This window comes from Haliotis rubra, unplaced genomic scaffold, assembly GCF_003918875.1.
Source record: "Haliotis rubra isolate DU_JTF1 unplaced genomic scaffold, ASM391887v1 Scf1204, whole genome shotgun sequence".
NCBI classification, from domain to species: Eukaryota; Metazoa; Mollusca; class Gastropoda; order Lepetellida; family Haliotidae; genus Haliotis; species Haliotis rubra.
The window spans coordinates 85,304-100,764 of record NW_025765120.1 but is presented as its reverse complement, the minus strand read 5'-3'; the positions used below and the strand labels follow the sequence as shown (position 1 = coordinate 100,764).

General features: G+C 41.7%; 1 protein-coding gene across 1 annotated transcript in view; it reads left to right on the top strand.

The window, feature by feature from the left end:
• The first annotated feature begins 3,442 nt into the window (after positions 1 to 3,442).
• The window catches only part of LOC124264137 (protein wech-like), a 35,169-nt gene continuing 23,150 nt past the window's right edge, over positions 3,443 to 15,461 (top strand). The window contains exons 1-2 of the mRNA XM_046698874.1: positions 3,443 to 3,631; positions 8,269 to 9,902. Coding sequence (XP_046554830.1) covers positions 3,523 to 3,631; positions 8,269 to 9,902 — 1,743 coding nt within the window. The 5' untranslated portion in view covers positions 3,443 to 3,522. The remainder of the gene's footprint in view (positions 3,632 to 8,268; positions 9,903 to 15,461) is intronic.

The window sequence follows — 15,461 nt, the reverse complement described above, 5'->3', positions numbered from 1 at the left end:
CCACAAGAGAGTAACAGTCCTACACATGACAATCATCACCCACAAGAAAGGAGTTCTAACTAATCACGAGATATATTCGACCCTGGAGTGCCAGGTTCACTTGTACTTCCAGCCACAGCTAACGCTGATAGGTCTTAATTGCCCCATAACATCCACACACTCGAGTTGTAGATTTTACAGGATACAGTAAATACCACAAACTATTTCACGCTTTTGAAATGTATTTCTACCCACCCGCCTCAGTGCTTGTACAATTGCAATGATTTCTTCTGCAAAACCTGATCGGAGATAGTGTAATCAGGTATCCAGAAAGCTCCAGCAGTACGTGTCCTGGTCGAATCCTTGGAGGCGTCAGTACTTACTAAATGTGTGTACAATCTGCATATCATTACACAATGCCATTTAGAAAGTGATCAAATGTAACATATGTTATATTTGGGATTACACTTTCTTAGTAAAGTACAGATTCTAGTACTTTTTTTGAGTTGAACCCCATCCGGGATTCGAACTCACACCCTCAGAGTCAGGCACCTAATCGCCAGCACACAAAGTCAGCCGCCTAACCTATTCAGCTACCGCAACTTCCACAAAAATGGAAGTCGGACAACTGGTAGTCTAGACTGCAGGCTTTGTGTACCCCTCTGATAGGTGTTAATTGGCACGGTTCCCACGACCGAAAGCTATGATTACACAATGCCATTTAGAAAGTGGTCAAATGTAACATATGTCATATTTGGGATTACACTTTCTTAGTAAAGTACAGATTCTAGTACTTTTTTTAGTTGAGCCCCATCCGGGATTCGAACTCACACCCTCAGAGTCAGGAACCTAATCGCCAGCACACAAAGTCAGCCGCCTAACCTTACATACTGTATTATTAAACCCCGTAGATTCAATTAAAGTATTATTTTAATTTCAACTAGTTCTTAAAAATTAGGAGTGTGGCCATTTTGCATTTCAGCTTTGCCTACGTTGATTTAGTGTTGGGGGAGTTCCCTCCCTTGCACTGTTAATGTTACGTTCTTTTACAATTTATAATCTCCCTTGGCTAGAGGGCACAGCGGCACGTATCCCGGCACGGTTCGGCTCTAAGATAATACAATCCCACCCACCCTCCGACCCTCCGCATCTTCAACCATGTACACCTGATATGCATTACTCATATCAGCTCTCAAGAATAAAGTTTCCAGCCCTTTTATATTTTGTATTGTCATGATTGTCACATGCAGCTTACGTATGAAACTCCGTAGATTCAATTAATATATGTCTTGTAAGTGTCTGATCAAAATACACTGTCAGGAATTTGGTTTCAGATACTACATCCAGCTTATGGTTCCCAAGGGATAGCCCAATCTTTGTAGGAATTTTCCGGCGAGTGATCATATCATATGAAACATCTCTTCGGAAATCCACTGACTAATGAACAGGAAACCTTGTTCAAGAGGTTCCAATCCGATTTTCGACGCTTGGTTCTAACCATTGTTCACCAATCGCTGTTCATAATAATTAAAGTGTCTTACAAAAACTGCTGCTTATTATAAAGTTGTTATAGTCACGCAAGCACTGCTACTACAATACAATATAAAGCTGTTACCATGGCGGATCCAGTCGGGAGGTGCAGGCACTGCTACTCCTGAAAGTTTTGAACTCTGGTGAAAATGAAGGTGGACTATTTTTCAAATAGTGTGCACCCCCCCTTTCTCAAAAAGCTGTATCCGCCCCTGTATTACGTATAGTCTGATACGTACTGATATCATAGATGTATCAATAAACATATGTATGTTTTGTCTCAGTGTGTACTGCAGTAGGCCTACTGCTGTCTTGACATGGACACAGGTGGCATGACGGGGATGTATGTTAACCGTTAGACGAGCCAGGGACATCACAGACTAAGATGTCTCAGCCCTGCTGTGTGCAGAGACCATACCAGCACGTGTGATACACTGTACGTGTTCACTGTAGGTAACTCCGTCTATACGCGGTGCAGAGTTGCGTCCCCTGGATACTCCACAGATCTGTCATTGCCGTCCCGAATCACGATTAATTCTGATAATGTTTCTTGGTTTATTAAGACCGAACCTATTCTGTTGGTTGGCGAACGTCTGAGACCTGCATTACTTCGGGCTTTCTCCAACGACCGAAAGCGGCCTTCCACCCAAGTCACGGCAGAATGCAGTTTACCGGGCTCGGCACCAGCCGTTGAGCAATTTTCGCTCTATACCGCTACTGCGCTGCAGCGCTGTCTCGCTATATCGCGATAATTGCGCCGGCTCCTTCGCTGCCAGTCTACGATCCTTAGGGTTTAGGGTTTAATTAATCTGAAAAAGTGCGCCCGGTAATGTGCATTACTACCCGGTAAGTTACTAATTATTATACATATGTTCTGAATATCTTTATGAGATGATTTTGGTTATTTGAAACAGTTGTTGATTAACGAAAGTCGAGTATTGTGTAACCAAACTAGGTTATTCAACGATAGTGACGTCATAACGTCGACCTTTCTGTCGCCACCTTGATATTCTTAATTAACATTCTAACTCCATTGAAACAGTTTTTCACCCAAACTGTCAACTAAACAAAACATTAGATTTCAGCATAATTACCATTCAATTTCGAAGGAAATAGTACTTTTTCTCAATTGATTATTTTTAATTGTTTATTTTCATCTATTAAGTAGTTGTGACAGAGTTATCGCCCTTTCATTTTGTTTACATCTAGTTGTGCAATAATTAGATAAGTTTATATAACATGCGGGGAAAATAGCATTCGGAATCGTTCGTATACAAACGTTTTCGAGGTAGAAGTTCAAACGGTATGTGCGAATGTTACCTTTCGCGATTTGGTAAACTGTGTTCTGATTGGTCAATTCAAAAGCTTAGCTGACGCGACCTTCTACTTGGGTTTGTTAGACACATTATAGCAGTGTAACGAATAATACTGAGCCTAAGTTTACTTAGACTGCTTTCAATGAAGATTGGTTTCCACGAATATCAGTCACATCCATTGACAATACCCGACTATTCATTACACACAATAACCTTGAATGAATCGTGGGTACAAATCGTAATTCCACAGAATCAAAGATGGTTACATTTAACAGTATTGGAAGCGTTTGTATATACCATAAACTTTAATTTAATACTTGACTATCTGACCAATCTGTAAAACGTGATATGTACACACTGTGGGCATCAGCATCACCTGAGGTACATTGAGACAGTGAGTGAGTGAGTGAGTTAAACTTTACAGTCACCTGTCTGTACAGAGGTTCTGAAGCACCTGCAGTTGGACAATGTTAGATAGATGTCAAGATTGTAGACATTATTTACCTGGTTTCAGATGGCAACCTCTCAGAAGCTGACGGCACAGTTCTTGTCCTGTACAATATGTACAGAGGTGTTTGACAAGCCCTGTACACTTGTGTGTAATCACACCTTCTGTAGGAAAAGTATCGTCAACTACACCAAAACCAGACCAGAAGCCATCAGTGCCAAGTCCCTCCTGTGTCCATTCTGCAGAAAGATGACGAAAGTGTCCGCCCCTGAGAGACCAGTGGAGGAGTGGGCGGATGACATCAAGCCTATCTTCGTCATCCTGGGACTCTTGGACACGTTTGGTCCTGGATCCAAAGGTACACACCACTATATACTTTCTACCAAAGAGATTTCTTGATATTCCTGTTTGAGAAACGGTAGGATGTAACGATCACCATGTCTGTCCATCAGTATGTGTCGGCAATACGTTTTCCATTTTGAGGAAACAACCACCGACCCAACACTCACCGGTCTTACCAACCCCTGCACCCCCATTCAATTGTCCCACCGGCCCCAGCACTCCTATTCAATTGTCCCACTGGCCCCAGCAGTCCCATTCAATTGTCCCACCCACCCCAGCACTCTCACTCATTCTACCTGTCCCACCCACCTCCGCACTCCCATTCAATTGTTCCACCCACCCAAGCACTCCCATTCACCTGTCCCACCCACCCTGCACTCCATTTCAACTGTCCCACCTGCCCCCAGCACTCCCATTCAACTGTCCCACCCACCCCAGCAGCCCTATTCACCTGTCCCACTCCACCCCAGCAGTCCCATTCACCTGTCCCACTCCACCCCTGCCTTCCCATTCAATTGTCCCACCTCCCACCCCTGCTCTCCCATTCAACTGTCCCACCCATCCAAGCACTCCCATTCACCTGTCCCACCCACCCCTGCACTCCCATTCAATTGTCCCACCCACCCCATCACTCCCATTCACCTGTCCCACCTCCACGCATCCACACCCAGCACTCCCATTCAACTGTCCCATCTCCAATTCTAGAACTCCTATTCAACTTCCACTCCACCACGTGTCCCACCCCACTCCAGCAGTCCTATTCATGTCCACACCTGTCCCACTCCCATCCATATCACTCCCATTGTCCCACCTGTCCCATCCACCCCATCACTCCCATTCACCTGTCCCCACCCATCCATCACTCCCACCTCCACCTGTCCTATCCCACCCCAGCAGTCACATTCACCTGTCCCACCCACCCCCATCACTCCCATTCACCTGTCCCACCCACCCCAGCAGTCATTCACCTGTCCCACCCACCCATCACTCCCATTCACCTGTCCCACCCATATGCAATCCTCCCATTCACCTGTCCCACCCACCCATCCATCCTCCCTGTTCACCTGTCCCATCCACCCAGCAGTCACATTCACCTTCACTCCCACCCACCCATCACTCCCATTCACCTGTCCTGCCCACCATAATACTCCCATTCACTTGTCCCCCATCCATCACTCCCATTCACCTGCCCCCACACACACATTCACCACACATTCCCATTCACCTGTCACACCCACCCCAGCAGTCACATTCACCTGTCCCACGAACCCCTGCACTTCCATTCAACTGTCCCACCCACCCCAGCACTCCCATTCACCTGTCACTCCCACCCCAGTATTCCCATTCACCCGTACCACCCACCCACACACTCCCATTCACCTGTCACACCCACCCCAGCATTCCAATTCACCCGTACCACCCACCCATGCAATCCCAATCACCTGTCCCACCCACCTCAGCACGCCCATTCACCTGTTCCACCCACCCCAGAAGTTCAGTTCACCTGTCCCGACCATCCCAGTTGACGAAACCCCTAACCATTGTACTGAGACTCCCATGTATAAAGCAACAACCACACATGGAGTGCAGGTGTACGATACCAAGTGGCCAACTTATGTGTACTCAGTGTCTGGGTTCCCAACAGTATTCAAAAGGTGAGTCTCAGAAATGTGTCAGTAGGGTGTTACTGAGTTGGTCAATGTTTGTTACTAGTGTTTCCTGTGCTATAAAGATACAATGAGAGATAAACATGAGTAAGTATTTTAAGTAGGCGAGATAACCATATATTAATCTGTGGTGATCTGAATACACGATCAGGACAAGGGAACAATGCTCCAAAGGACGCCGAGTGCATTATTTCTTCTCTTGACCGGTTCGAACGTTATTCGTGTTCAAAACACATATTGCATCCTAAATTTGAAAATAGTTTCCTGTTCAGATGTATTTTTAAACGTACGACAGAATATGCTCTAAATAATTTTTCGCTACTTGGGCAAATTAATATGAACATAAATCAAGCAATAGAGAACTTTGTTGATATTTTAGTAGTGAAAATGTACAATATGACTCGAAGAAACCACGTCTACCTACAAAATGTAAGGTTGCTATGCCGGACGCCCGAAAATGTTTAGAAAATGTCGTACAAACGTTTATGAAGTTATATACAGTAGAACGAAATACAAATGTATATATATCGAACAGGCTGCAGAAACTTTATTGCTGACCTAAATAAATGAAAAAATTACTGATTAACACATACTATCTACTGCCCATCACAGTTTTGTAAACTAATAAAACTCCTGAAAAGTCCTCGAACTACGTCAAGATGTATTTAAAAACAACAGTGGTTTACGCGTTTCAAATTATTATTTTCAATTGAAGAAACGTATGGCGTTCCCAATGTAAACGTTGATGTTAATGATAATATGCTCAGTGCACCCTATGATGATGTGGATTGTTAATGGAATCAGCCATAAGTGATAGTGAGAAAGGTGAAGCTATTAACCACTTGAAATTACGAATGGCACAAGGCCTTGATAATATCTTAGCTGAAATGTGGAAATGTTCGAGGCCTGAAATTCTGTCATTCATTAGAAACATTTTAACAAAATCTTTGATGAAGGTATTTTCCCACATTCCTGGGCGTCCTCTGTTATAATCCCGTTCCCTCAAGAAGTCAATAAGGGGGACTCAAAAGTCCGGACAACTATAGGTGTATATCACTGATGCGTGACTCCTTAATAACAGAATTTCGCTTTGGGCAAATATGCACGACACATCTGGCTTACCTTGAATGCCAGACTGGTTTCCGAGAGAACTATTCAATTACTGATAACATGTTTACTTTATATGCAATAATTAAAAAACGGGTAATAGTAAATAAAACATAAACTATATGTAGCCTTTGTAGATTTTTAAAAAGCATTTGACTTATTTGATCGTTCTAAATTGAGGCAATGTATCACAAAAGTTGGCCTGAGAGGTAAAATGTATTCCACCTTGAATGCTATGTATGCAAATGTTAAATCATGTGTCCGTTGTGGATATGACCCCACAGACGTGTTTGCTTGTCCCAATGGGATGTGTCAGGGATGCATGCTTAGTCCTATTCTGTTTTCCTTTTTCATCAAAGAATTGTACTTTCAAAATTCTTAATTGTGGTAAACATGGAGTACAAATGTTACCTAAATTAGCAGAACTTCTACTACTTCTCTTTCCTGATGATGTAATATTGAGTATCAGACCCTGTTCTTGGACCACAACCTCAACTGAATTTTTGGAAAAAAATATAGCAATGAATGGAAACTATCGGTAAGTTTGTAAAAATATAAAATTGTAGTATATAGGAGGGTGGGCCGAAGTTTTCAAAGAAAGCCACTCAATGCTTAATTTCACGCATATCTTGGTTTGGCATTTCCTCACAAAAGAGCTTCAAAGAAATCCACATTTGTTCTAAACTTTGAAATATTCCCCCCAAATGTCTTTTTTAAACTGTTAGATTCTCAAATACAACCAATTTTTAATGTACGGTTCAGAAATATGGGGATTCCGAAGATACGATTGAAAAAAAACCCACCTTTTTGCATGTAAATATATCTTAGGGTGGCGCCCTCTACGACGAATTCTATGGATTAATGGTGGATGTGGTAGATATGGTTACACATTTTAGACATGCATGAACAACGTCTACCGAAAAATAACCTACAATATGCTCCTACTCTTAAGTAGGTAAGGTAACATGGGCTTCACACATTCGAACCCTTTACTCTCATACGGTTATGGCATTGTCTGGTTGTCCCAGACAATTGGTAATGTTCGTATATTTTAAATAAATTCAGGGAACGCTCCATAAATATATTTTTTTCAATATCTGAAATCGAATATAAACGAAAATACAACAACATTTGAATCTTACAGATCGTTTAAAATACCTTTTCGTACTCACGTCTGGAACGTTACGTGACTTAGTTGTTTGATTCAGATTGGATTTGTCAGAGTTAAGGATCAATCAAGGTAGAAAAATAGGGATTGATAAAAAGGAAATGATTTGTATGTTATTTAAAGGAGCTATAGAGAATGAAATCCACTCTGTCCTTACATGTCCTACTCTTGATAACCTGAGAATTCTTTATATGCCAAAAGTACTTAATTAAACAACAAAGAAATTGCGTTCTCTTCTTCTTTTGGTCTCTAGAAATGATACCGATATTTTACACCTGTCATTATATTTAAAAACATGAAACACGCTTTAAGAAATAACGCATTGAAAGATATTGTATATCCAGATTGATGTAAGGTTACATGTAAGATTTGATTGCGTGAGCAATATAGACTAACAACAAGTCTCTGAATGACAATATTTTACAGAGAAAGAGCTCATAATAAAATTAATAAATATAATGAAAAGGAACCCTGAGACTTTCTTTATTTTCAGCCTGAAGCAGTGGAAATCTAGACTTGCCACAAGATTTCTAGACTTGCGTCGGGCTTTCTCTTGGATATATTTGCTTCAGGGTCTGTATGAGCAGACTATGAGCTATACTGTATATTTTGTTTACTCTGTATGTGGGCCAGATGCCTAAAATACAATAAAGCTTGTTTTCTTCTTCAAAGTACGTGAGATGTTACTTTGCAAATGTGATGTGTTTACAGATACGACCGACTGTACCTACTGCCAAGAACATGGGGAGACAACTCTGGCTGTTGCTTGGTGCTCCGTCTGTGATGATGCACTCTGTGAGAAATGTTATGGAGCTCACAACTGCACCCCATCATTTCGTCACCATGACGTCACTGACCTGTCGGGAGAGGTCAAGGTCAAGGGAAAGCGAAAGGCCATGTGCAAGGAGCACAAACAGGAGTCGCTAGAATTTCTGTGTCAGGACTGCAAGAAGGCCGTGTGTCAGAAATGTTGCATACTTTATCACAGGAAATGTGATGCCGTTGTCACGATCACCTCACAGATGGTGACAATGAAAACAGAGCTGACAGAAATGAAGAAGTCATTAACAAAGAAGGAAGGTGAGACGAAACTTCGTGTGAAGGAACAAAAGTTGCAGGAGCAGAGAGAGAGAGATCATTATTCACTGATGAAGTCACACATTCAGTCCGCATGCCAGAAAGTTATAGATCGGGCCAAGCAAAAGGAAAGGAAACTGCTCGATCGGATGGAAAATATTTCACATAAACACATCGGACAATTGAAAGCAGACATAAAGACAGGTGAGATGTCGGTACTGATGTACCAACATCAGACAGAGCTGATAGACCAGGCTCTACAATCTGAGTGTGACATGGATGTGTATGAGATGTATCAGGGATGTGAGGCCGGTGATGTGGAGGCTGTCGGAGACGCTGACCTGAAGGAGGGAGGAAGAATAGCCAGTGTCACATTCAGACAGGACACAGACAAGCTGAGTAAATCACTGGACGATCTACCGTTGGGTGAGATAAAGGTCCTGTATGAGAGTGTGCTGGACCTGAAGGCTACTCCTGTGTTACAAGACACCATTGACATCAGAGTAGCAGACGATAGGAGTAAACCAAACCCCATTGACGTGACAGTGCTGGTGGTGAATGACATAGACACCGTTGTAGTCACAGACTGGGATAACACCAGTGTGAAGTCCTTCTACGTCAAGAACAACCAGACTCAGCACAGTAAACTCAGTATGGGTGGTCCTCCATTGAGTCTGACCAAGTTGACACACAACCGGGTTTCTGTCACTGTCCCGAGGAGGAACCAGATTGTAATAGTTGAAGTGAACCCTGACCTGGTACTGCGGTCAGCCATCACTCCCAGCAAACGGTATTGGGGTATAACGTCCCTGCCTCAATCAACACTAGCAGTTGGTTCCAACTCTCCTCCCTGTGTTGATATCCTGGATATGACAGGAAGCGTGCTGAGGTCTATCAGTCCACTCCACAAAGGTAAGAAGATCTTACAGTATCCCGACTTCCTCAGTACCACGAGGACAGGTAACATCCTGGTGTCTGACAGGGGAACCAAGTGTGTCGTGTGTCTTACCCCCGAGGGAGATGTGGTGTTCACCTACAGCCCTACAGGAGACACAGCACTGGAGTTTCCTCAGGGTATCACAAGTACCGAGACAGGCGACATCCTGGTTACAGACTTCAATCTACACAGAGTCATCCATCTAACTGAGTCAGGACAGTTTGTAAGAAACATACTGACAAAAGAGGGCGGTATTACGTGTCCTGCGGGTGTCTGTGTAGACCCATCTGGTTACATGTATGTTTGTCTCAGCACTGAAGGAGTTGTTAAGGTGTTCACATGTCTTGCGTGTCTGACGTGACGTAGAAGTATTCACACTCTCAGGTTCCTTACGTCATCAGGGAAGGATCTTTAAAAGCCGAGACAATATGATGTGGAGCATAGACAAGAAATCTTAAAGATTATATTTTGGATACCTCAGGTATACGTATGTCTCCAATACATGATATATCATCACTTAATTGAATAACCCATATGTCTGACAAATGTTTCACAGCCATTAGATAAACAGAATACTATGTCTTGCAGCACACGATAGATGAATGTACTATAGCACTATCAACAAAGTGAAACCGGTTGGCTCAAACATCTTTCATGTATATATTCTCTTTGTTCATATGTTGTGTATCACTTGCTTGATAACGGTGTCAGCTTCTACACCGAAACGCCGCACCCATTACAATAAACAAGTTGTCTTTCCTTAAACAATCGCCCTTTTCATCATACCAATTTCTATATGCCACTTAAGGAAATCAATAAAATCAATTATAAATAATGTGAGTATTTATGTGACTTATGCTTCTCTTCGACACTGATTTCAAGTCAATCAACACGTACTCTAATTTTGTATTAAGAACGAACTAATTATGGCCATGTATTAAGTGAATTAGAGTATGTCAGTAACCCAGTGGTAAAGTATTCAGTCATTACGCTGAAGACCTGGATTCAAGATTCATTAGCCAACCAACTCAAGAGAGAGAATCAGTTTTCAAAAATAATTTTATTCTAAATCTGTGAAACCTGGGTTGAAAGCTTAATAAACTAATTAATTGTTAATGTGAACTACATTGCACTCTGGCTCAGAGTTCAGCTGTGGAATTGTTAGCATCATAAACTAATTATTTCTAAAAGCCTTAATGTGTACTGCATTGTAGCCTGGGTGTCCACTACTGTAACTGTTCAGACCCAGCGTGTCAAGTCTGAACCAAGTACAACGACCACATTCTTAAGCCCCAATGACTCAGGGTTCAACTATGGGAGTGTTACCCATTACCAGGAACCTTTGATCGCCACGTACAAATAGCTATGTAAAACATTAAGTTTGGACGCAAATTTCAACTTAAACATCCTGTTATAAAATTTCAACACAGACAAACTGCAGACGTAAAACTGAATTGTAAGTAGTCAGTCCTAAAAAAGTAGGCCTCTGTGCATTACGATGACAGGTACTTACACAATACACAGTTGAGACAATGTTCCCCAACAATGACATAAAACACAGAAGGAAACATGACATGTCATTGTTTAAAGCTCAGACAATGTACCCCCCTAAAAAGACATTAAAACAGATGTGCCAAGACATGTAGTTTTCACGAGTTAGAGGCCTCATGTTACAGAAAATCATACAAATCCTTTATTCAAACTGGGGGTGACGTCAACAGTTATTAGTGTGACCCAGTTATTGGAGACCGGATACTGACCACGGTGCCAGTGCTGACTTCCTTTGGAGCTGTCCAAGTCCAGGTATATAGTAGTCCAGCACTATTTAAGACCCTCTTCTTACATTCACTGGGAAGAAAATGTTGTATTTGAATTTGTCATGCAACAAGAGTACTTGACACAATACAGTGGCTATAAACACCCTGCACACCAGGGTGATTCTAAGGCGAGCAGTATGGACATATTCAAAGGTCATGCAAATAAGGTCAATGGGTGACTTTCTCAAGACCACTGGGTCTGTGACGGAGACAGTCCACAAAATGTACAGAACAATGCTATATACAGTGCCACAGGTATGTAGCACACTGGGATATATAGTCAACACCTTACAATGTTTACAAGCTTTATGATTTGAGCAGAGATGTCTCAGTAATGGTCTTCAGGTGTCAAACTACCCATAATCAAAACATCAGACTGAAACCCCTTGACATCCTTTTCAAAGGTCACCTTGTTTCAGCTTCTTTGTCAAAAGCTTCTGAGGACATGATGTCAAAAATGAGAGAAAAAATATTTTTAATGAATATAAGAGCATGGTCAAAGTGTAAAAATCCTATTACTTCTTAAATATGAACGCTAGACATTTCATAAAGGCAATACTTGGATCCAACACAGTCAACTAATTGCATTGTTAGTACATATAAAGACGAAAGCACATGAGGCACAGCCGTGCAAATTGCATTCCTGAGCAGTGCCAGATTTAAACGGTCATTACTTGTCATCACTTGTAGACAGGATCCACTACCCCTTTCTTTCTAGCACAGACATCACTTCAAACCAGGTTAGGCTATCCCATCTCCCGCAGGCATCACTTCAAACCAGGTTAGGCTATCCCATCTCCCGCAGGCATCACTTCAAACCAGGTTAAGCTATCCAATCTACCACAGGCATCACTTCAAACCAGGTTAAGCTATCCCATATACCACAGGCATCACTTCAAACCAGGTTAGGCTATCCCATCTCCCGCAGGCATCACTTAAAACTAGGTTAGGCTATCCCATCTCCCGCAGGCATCGCTTCAGACCAGTTTAAGCTATCCCATCTCCCGCAGGCATCACTTCAAACCAGGTTAGGCTAGCCCATCGCTCCAGACCAGGTTAAGCTATCCCATCTCCCGCAGGCATCACTTCAAACCAGGTTAGGCTAGCCCATCTCCCGCAGGCATCGCTTCAGACCAGTTTAAGCTATCCCATCTCCCGCAGGCATCACTTCAGACTAGGATCCTGTTACGTCATGCACCACAGACTTTAGATCTGGTCAGGATCCACTACCCCACATACATCTACCCCAGGACGAGGGATCCAGAACGAGGTGTAGGGGTGCAAACTTGGGTGAAAATGAAGTGTGTACCCTCCTTTTCTCAATAGTGTGCAAACACCCACCCACCCCCACCCCCTTTTTCAAAAGTTGTATCCGCCCCTGAACATACTGAAATCTTCAAAGTGTCAGTGGGTCCTGCGCCTTCCCTAGATGAAGCTTGGTGTCAAATATGAAGATAATCCAGTGAACGGCTCTTGAGATATCTTGCCGACAAAGGTAAAACGTTAAAGTCCCCTTGTGACCTTGAAATGACATGACCGCTAAACGCGCAGCGGGGTATAACACTGAGGAAAAGTGTTATGTGGCGGTGATATTTGTTGTTTAACGCGGCACGAACAGTATCGAAATATCTGGCAGTTAGGGAGCTAACTCTTGCTTCAAGCCTCACATTACATCTCAAACCACAAGAAGACCATCATTGTGTGTGATGATCTTTACACCCTCGATCTGGCTAGTCATTGCTATCAAGTTGGATGAATGTTACTGAGTGGTGAATAGTACCATCATTGTCTTTATTGCTTGTGGGGCGGTGGGGTAGCCTCGTGGTTAAGGCCTTTGCTCGACAAGCTTCCCGGTTTAGTTCCCCACATGGGTACAATGTGCGAAGTCCATTTCTAGTGTCCCCTGCCGTGATATTGCAGGAATATTGCTAAAAGCAGCACTTTGTTGCTTGCATTTCAGTTTACCTTTCAATTTGTACTGATTCTACTTTGTTTATTTTAGAATACAATTGTTAAATACATCACATTTCTTTGTTGTTTGTATCTCAGAGTATCTTTACAGCCTGATACTCAGTTAACTTTGTACTTTCAACTTGGGAATCAGACAGACAGAAGTATATTCAGTAGTATTTGGGCCATAAGGTCTATGATACAGTTGACAAATACAATATAAATTACACGTGATCATGAACATTTGAATTTCATATAGATCTTATTTTAAATATTTCATTGAGTTATATAGCTATTAGGTGCTGTACATGACTGTTTTGTGACATGAAAATAGCCTCAACGGTTAGTGGGCCTCTGGAGACTGGTTGTAGCTTCTGTAGATATCTGGCTCTAATTCGGACTTCACTGTGCTTGTGACAAACAAAAAATACGCGGTTCTCGTCTTCATTAAGGTTATAATTACAAAGTTCACATGGGGGGAAATATACCCGGATGGTCGCCGTTGTATCTTTACTTTACTTTACTTTACCGTTTATCTTGAAGTTAGTTAGCGATGTTCTAAACTTGAAGTAAACTCTTGTAGCTGTTTGTTCCTGATGTTCGTGATATATGATTCACTTTCCAGTGAAAACTTGAATGAAATGTTATGGGTAAGAAAACTGGAACTGTTTATCTCATGATGCCAGTTTGGGAGTGATATATCTTTGAGGCGCTGTTTAAAACTTGATAAGAATTGTCTACATCTCAGACATCTATACATGAGAGATCCTAGGTTGAACGATGTTTCTCGAATATCAGAAGTCCAGTTTCTCTTTCCTACATCATCGAGTGATTTAAGCATTTGGTAAAACTGGTGTGGGCAGCGATCGGTTGTCATTCGTAGAACTTTTATCCAGTACTTGATGGCCTTTGCTTGTGTCGATATAAAAATCAAATGTCTTCCAGTGTCACCTAGAATTGCCTTGTTTCAAGAGAATTTTCCAACTTTGAGAAGGTGTTTAAAGTTGTTTGTCTGAATCTTTAGGGGGAACTTGTGAATCAACACATAACAATAACATGACTGTGTTCTCATTTCCCTCACATAACTCTCTTATATCAGTGAAATTGGATTAAATCAGAAACCCATTTTGTCAATGTAAAATTGCAGTTGGGGTTTTGTGTACCTTTATCCAGCATTTCATTTACATTACTTCGGGGTGCTTTCCTGGAGATGAACGTGTGACTCACTGAATATGATACTTGTGTACGGATCTCAATTCTAATATATGACCAGTCAATTCAGGACACAGTGAGTGAGTGATTGAGGACAGGACACAACTCGCAGCAAGTGACCTGTGACCCTTGAACCATCTGACGAGTGAGTGTGTGGATGCATGAGTGAGTGAGTAGCTTTTAATTCTGCATTTGAACAGTACTCCAGTTATATCATGGTGTGTCAGCTGAACATAGGATCAAACCCCAAAGTGATGAAAGTCTCAGAAATTTAGAACTTTTGTGAAATCCATGAGTATGTGTATTGTGCTGATAAACATAATTAGGGATTCAAACCCACCATTACAGAGTTCCAGACATGCCCAAGGGAGGCAACTCCACACAGCAAATTACAGAGATCTTTCTTATGAAATATGTGTGTCATTCACTAAATTTCATGTGTAACACACTGAAGAAATATCTTTTTAAATTGTCTGAAATTCTTTGCTTTTATTTAACAATTCCAATCTACATTAAAACATTAATTCATAAAATCTGGCTTCATTTAAAAATTGATAACCCCTTGACTTTGTTTCCAGAAAGAAAGTAATGACATCTATTCAGTTACAAAGCAACTGATACATGAAACCAGGTAAAATATATGTGTTGCCTCAACTATATACAGTCAAGACACCTGTAGTTGTAGTTCAACATTGTAAAATAATGTCCATGAAGGATGTGAACTCGAAGGTTGACAAGTACCACTATCATGAAGTATTACACTTTATAGAACAAACTTTATGGATAACAACTTCTTTTAATTTTTGACTGCGACGTTTCGATACACATTCTTGTACCGTTCTCAAGCAGGAATTGACAACAGTACTAGAATCTGTATCGAAACGTCGCATTCACAAATAAAAAGAAGTTGT